Source organism: Sylvia atricapilla, chromosome 7 (genome assembly GCF_009819655.1).
Source record: "Sylvia atricapilla isolate bSylAtr1 chromosome 7, bSylAtr1.pri, whole genome shotgun sequence".
Taxonomy (NCBI): domain Eukaryota; kingdom Metazoa; phylum Chordata; class Aves; order Passeriformes; family Sylviidae; genus Sylvia; species Sylvia atricapilla.
Window position 1 is genome coordinate 14,508,931 of NC_089146.1, and position 6,086 is coordinate 14,515,016.

Below are 6,086 nucleotides of genomic sequence, written 5' to 3' on the forward strand. Positions count from 1 at the left end.
CTGATAAGAAACCTTTTTCCTAATAACAGAGGTGGTTTGACACCGATAGCAAAGACTGCTGACGCTATTTAAACCGTAGCTCAGGCGGTAGCCGGCCTAGCAATACAATTTAGACATTTGCTTTAATGGTACGTACTTCTCTGATTTGTTTTTTTTTAATCAATTTGAATTATATTTTAAATCTATTGTGATTTCATAATTGTGTGCACTTGCCTAAAAGAGTAATTTAAAAAGCTGATAATTAAACCTTGGTGGTGATGTATTTTCCATTAACTAAATAGAAGTTTACATTTATAGAATTAAAATAACAACAGCACTTATCTAGCGGGGAAAGGCTCAATAAAATTAATACACTGAGTTTTAAGGGGGAAAAGAGCAGAAAAGGCACCTTAATCAGCCGTACCAATTTTCGAGCCCAGATGTACACTGTATCCTAGAGAGACGCTACCAAAGTGCGAAGCAGTCTCACCCCGCGCCGAACCGGTACCGGAGCGGCGCTTCAAAGCGCTGTTCTCCCGCGGTGATGCCCGAGCCGCGGCAGCCGGAGCAGGCTGCTCACAGCTCACAGCGATCCGGGCGATGGGGCTGCCCTCTCCTCCCGTGCCCTCCTTCCGCAATGGGCGAGCAGGGGAACACCGCGGGCAAACCCCGAGCCGGCCCGGCCCCAGCCCCAGCCCCGCACCGGCTCCGGCCCCGCGCTGCGCTGCGGTGGGACGGAGGGACAGGGACAGCGGGGAGAGACGCTTTGCCTTCTCTGTTTTTTTTATTCAGGACAACCTTCGTGTTTCGTGTGGGTGCCTCTCTGGAGAGGGAGAGAACGGGAAACCTGGCAGCCAAGGAAGAGAGCCCGAGCTGCCCGGGCAGTAAATCACTCGCTCAATTATAAGCGCGGCTTCCTCTCTCCAATAGCTCCAAGCTATTTGGGGAGGCATCTTTTCCCCGCACTCTCGCAGGTGCAATATGAATCAATTATCTTAATTAAGATAATGCCGCAAACCCAAGAGATTTCATCGGGAGCGGATTTCGCGCTCCGGACAACTGTAAGGCGTTTCCACAGCGCTGCTTCCCCCACGACAAAACCCCCCCTCCGGCCCGGCTGGGACAGGGCTCAGCCCCAGCGGAGACCCGCGGAGGGGCCGCGGCGGCAGCTGAGGCGGGAGCGGGGGCGGCCGGGCCGGGCAGAGCTTTGTTGGGACGCGTGCGGTTCGCGTGCCGCGCCGCGGGAGGAGGGGAGGGGGGGCGGGAAGGGAGCTAGGGAGGGAGGGCAGAAGGAAAAAAAGAAAAGAAGGAAATGGGAAAAAAATTAAAAAAAAAAAAAAGTAAAAAGAAAAAGAAAGGGAAAAGGAAAGACGAAAGGGAAAATTTAAAAAATCATTTTAAAAATAGAGAGAGAAAAGAAAATCAAAGGATTCGGGAGGAAAAATAAACAGAAGCCGAATTAGAAGCCAGATGGAGAAGGAGGAGTCTGTAGGTCAGGGAGGGAAAAAAAAAAAAAAAAAAAAAAAAAAGGCACGCTTGGAGCGATAAAATCAAGCGGCTGGGGGAAGAGCAGAAACAGGGAAGGTGGGAAACTGGAGCCGTTGAGCCAGGGGATGGCCCGAGCAGGGGAGGCAGAGCCGACTGCCTGGGGGATCGGGAGAAGAAACAGCAGCGGGAAGAGTGGGAAGGATGGAGGCGGAACGGCAGAGAGCCCCGGCGGCCCCGCAGCGCAGCGCTGGTCCCCAGCCCCGACGGGCGGCAAGGAACGGTGCCTCGTACCTGTCAGCCCGGCCCCTCCACGGCCACGCGTGTACCCCCGCCAATCGCCCACTGGGACGGAACGAGCCGGGCTCGGCGGGTTTAAGCCCCTCTGTCCGACTGCCCGCTTTTTATCTGTCTCTAGTTACCTGCCAGTCGACAACGTGTTGATTTTATTTTGCTCCCAGGAAACATGACTGTGTTGATCAAACTCAGAAGCACACGAGCACCCCAGAGTTCTCACCACTCCCCGAGATCCAGTTTTCTGCCAGTGGCCTCCAAATATTTTTGCCTAGTGTTTCCCCAGCGCCCCACATTCCCGGGTGTATTCCCAGACAGTCTCATTCAAAGGGACATTTTCCAGCAACTGAGACAGGGCTGGAACAGACTCATGTCTTTCCTGCGCTCCCCAAATATGTTCGAACCTCACCGCCTCCAAACCGCGTCCTTTCCAGCAGCGCGGCCGCCGCAGCGGCTCCCGTTAACGGGGTCGCGCTTTCTCAGTGGCGCCGGCCCAGAGCCGCCGGGGGCCCGAGGGTGCTCCGCTCCAGCCCCACTAACTGGACCCGGTGGCACACCTCGCGCTCCTGGCTCTCGCTTCCCAGAGAAGCGGCCAGCTTTGAAACACAAAAAGCAAAAAGTAGCCAGTTGCCCTCTGTATTTGATTACCGAGTAGGCGAACATCCCCGGAGTCCTCTCCTGCTGTCCCGCCGACCCCGGGCTATGTAGGTCACCAACAGGAGAGAAACATTTTAGAAATAACCCGACCTGGAAAATTATCTTCCAAATCCATCTCCTCGGGACGGAATGATTTGTTATTCATTTAAAGCCTCAAAAGGTGAAAATAATTGTATTTTTATTGAATAAATATCCGGATAATGCATGCCGGTGGCACATCATACGAGGGGTCTATCTCCCTCCTTAAAACGCATCCCTAAGGTTTGGCGGCGTTTGTAAACTCCGCCGAGGCTTCTAAAGACTCTAACGCCACCCCACTCGGCGTCTTTCTTCCAAACTTCCCGTTAACCGGCAGTAATCCCACCGAACACCCGGGAAAAGCGAACCGGCGTTTACTTCAGGCGTTTGGACGCACCGGGAGGCGCGCGTGTGCGCGCGTGTCACAACAGCCCCCGGAGGTCCGTTTTCCCCAGCACCGGAGAAAACCGGGGAAAGAGGAAGGGGTCTGCGGCGGCGAGAGAGCGACAAGGACAGGGACGGGGAGTGTCCGGGGGTCAGAGGCGCGCATTAGGAGATGTAGCGGGGGGGCGGCGGGGACCCTCGGTGGCCGTAACAATGGGAACAATGCGGGCGGGCGGCGGGCGCGGAGCGGCGCGGAGCGGTGGCCGCGGTGACAGATGGCGCGGCCCGCGGGTCAGCGCGGGCGTGGCGGCTCCGCGGGCGGGCGCGCGGCCGCATACAAATAAGGGCCGTCACGTGGGGGGGCGCCGCGCGCCTGACGTGGGCGGCCATATGGCGCGTGCCACCGGGCGGGGCGGGGCGCGGGGCGGGGCGCAGGCGCGCGGGGCGCGGCGGCCGCGCGCTGCCCGGGTCCCGGTGCCGGCCCCCCGCCGCGCATCCTCGGTCCCGCTATATAACGGGGGGAGCCCGGCGCCGGGCAACCTCGGGAAAAAAAAAACCCCATCACACACACGCGCGGCGCCCTCGCACGGAGAGCTGTGCCGGGGTTATGAGACCGTCACCGCGCAGGAGAGGCTGAGCAACGGAGGTAACGGGAAACCGTGTTTGACCCCCGCGGGGAAAGGGATCGCGGCGGCTGCCGGGGAGGGAGAGGACCGTGCGAGGTCGGGGTGGACGGGATCTGCCTTTGCCGGACCGGCTTCAGGTTTTATTGTCACTTGCTGTCGTTTCTGCTGGTGTGTGCGGGCGCACCTGTATCTATCCATATACGCACACATGCATATGTGTATACATATGTAAATGTGTATATGCGTCCACACACACATAAAAATATCTATACGAGCGTCCGTTAGTACAGACGCGCATTACATATGTTAATGTGCTTCCACCGATGCACCTCCGAACTTTCGGCTCCCTTTCCTCCGCGGACCTCGATCGCCACGGTCCCAGCGCAGGCTGCGCCTCGGCAGGCGTGCGGCATTGTTTCTTCCCCGTGTGCCCGACGCTACCGGGCGGCGGTCGCAACCCCACACGAAAGGTCCCCGCGGGAAGCGGGGGAACCGATGCCCGTTCGCAACGGAGGGGACGACGGAGACGGGAAGCCGATGCCCATCCCGCACCTGTTACCACGGGCAGAGGCCGCGCGGGCACCCGGTGACCCGGACGACGGCGGGACCGGGGAGCTGGCGCTCGGTGCCCGCTGGGGAGGCACAAGCCCCTCGCAAGGAGGCGGCAAGGCGGAAGCCGCGGTGATCGGCGGGGACAGGGGTCACAGGCGCCATCCGTCCCTGCAGGTGCCCTGTGTGTGCGTGGGTCCGCCTTCCCCCTTCCCCTATTCGGTAAAAATGTTTGAGGATTTTTTTCGAAGCAAAACAAAACAACTCAACCCACGCTTGGTCCACTTGCGTCGTGCCGCCCGGGCTGTCTCCCGCAAGCATAATCTGCTTATATTCCCCGCTAATATCGGCGAGTTACATAATGGTATTTGAACATATGTCAACTTAATTACAAGGCAGAAACGCGGAGACAATTAAAAGTTTGCCCTGGCACGGTGGGGAATCCAGGGCTTCCTTCGGGAGGGGGCGGCGGGTCCGGGGAGCGAAGCGCGGGCAACTTCTTCCCGCAGGGCCACGGGCGCTGCCCCGGGTGCTGACACGTCTCTTTTCTGTCTCCTCCGCTATGCAGAGGCTCACCATGACCAAGTCGTACAGCGAGAGCGGGCTGATGGGCGAGCCCCAGCCGCAGGGCCCCCCGAGCTGGACGGACGAGTGCCTCAGCTCCCAGGACGAGGAGCACGAGGTGGACAAGAAGGAGGAGGACCTGGAGGGTCTGCACGCCGAGGCCGAGGAGGACTCGCTGCGGAACGGAGAGGAAGAGGACGAGGAGGACGACTTGGACGAAGAGGAGGAGGAAGAGGAGGAGGAGGAAGACGACGACCAGAAGCCCAAGAGGCGGGGCCCCAAGAAGAAGAAGATGACCAAGGCGCGCATGGAGCGGTTCAAGTTGCGGCGCATGAAGGCCAATGCCCGGGAGCGCAACCGCATGCACGGGCTGAACGCGGCCCTGGACAACCTGCGCAAAGTGGTGCCCTGCTACTCCAAGACGCAGAAGCTCTCCAAGATCGAGACCCTGCGCCTGGCCAAGAACTACATCTGGGCGCTCTCCGAGATCCTCCGCTCGGGCAAGAGCCCGGACCTGGTGTCCTTCGTGCAGACCCTCTGCAAGGGCCTGTCGCAGCCCACCACCAACTTGGTGGCCGGCTGCCTGCAGCTCAACCCGCGGACTTTCCTCCCCGAGCAGAGCCAGGAGGTGCCGCCGCACGTGGCGGCGGCGGCGGGCGCGCCCTTCCCGGCGCATCCCTACCCCTACCAGTCGCCGGGCTTGCCCAGCCCGCCCTACGGCACCATGGACAGCTCCCACCTCTTCCACCTCAAGCCGCCGCACGCCTACGGCGCCGCGCTGGAGCCCTTCTTCGAGAGCGGGCTGGCGGAGGGCGCCAGCCCCGCCTTCGACGGGCCGCTCAGCCCGCCCCTCAGCGTGAACGGCAACTTCTCCTTCAAGCACGAGCCGGCCGCCGACTTCGACAAGAGCTACGCCTTCTCCATGCACTACCCCGCCGCCGCCGCCGCGCTGGCCGCCGCGCCCGCCCACGCCGCCATCTTCCCGCCCGCCGCCTCCCGCTGCGAGATCCCGGTGGACGGGCTGGCGCCCTACGAGGGCCACCCGCACCACGAGCGCGTCCTCAGCGCCCAGCTCAACGCCATCTTCCACGACTGAGCCTCCCCGCGCCGCAGGGAGGGCCGGGGAGCCGCGCCCCGCCGCCCGCCACCGCCTTGTTTACAGGGGGCAGCGCGGCGGGTCCCGCCTCGTCCCCCGCTCACCCGCTGTCTTTGCTTCCGCTCCTCCGAGCGACGCTGTAAATTGGGGTAGGGGCGTTGGGATCGCGTCAATTACCTGATCGGGATAACAAAATCACAAGCAATAATTAGGATCTATGCAATTTTTAAACTAGCGATGGGCCAATTACAAAATATATATGAGATCTATATTTTTCAACCAACGTTTTACTACTTGTTACCTTTCCCATGCTGAATTATTTTGTTGTGATTTTGTACAGAATTTTTAATGACTTTTTATAACGTGAATTTCCTATTTTAAACCATGCAGCTTCATCAATTTTTATACATATTGGAAAGGTAGAATTATATCTA

At 59.5% G+C, this 6,086-nt stretch overlaps 1 protein-coding gene across 2 annotated transcripts; it reads left to right on the forward strand.

The window, feature by feature from the left end:
- The first annotated feature begins 3,369 nt into the window (after positions 1-3,369).
- On the forward strand, positions 3,370-5,754 carry NEUROD1 (neuronal differentiation 1). 2 transcript variants are annotated; one of them, XM_066323306.1, is made up of 2 exons: positions 3,370-3,463; positions 4,561-5,754. In XM_066323306.1, the coding sequence occupies exon 2, from the start codon at positions 4,570-4,572 to the stop codon at positions 5,650-5,652; it is 1,083 nt and encodes a 360-aa protein (XP_066179403.1). In that variant the 5' UTR covers positions 3,370-3,463; positions 4,561-4,569; the 3' UTR covers positions 5,653-5,754. The 2 variants fall into 2 exon arrangements, with proteins under 2 accessions (XP_066179403.1, XP_066179402.1); XM_066323305.1 differs by lacking the exon at positions 3,370-3,463 and having other exon boundaries at positions 4,555-5,754.
- The last annotated feature ends 332 nt before the right edge of the window (positions 5,755-6,086 follow it).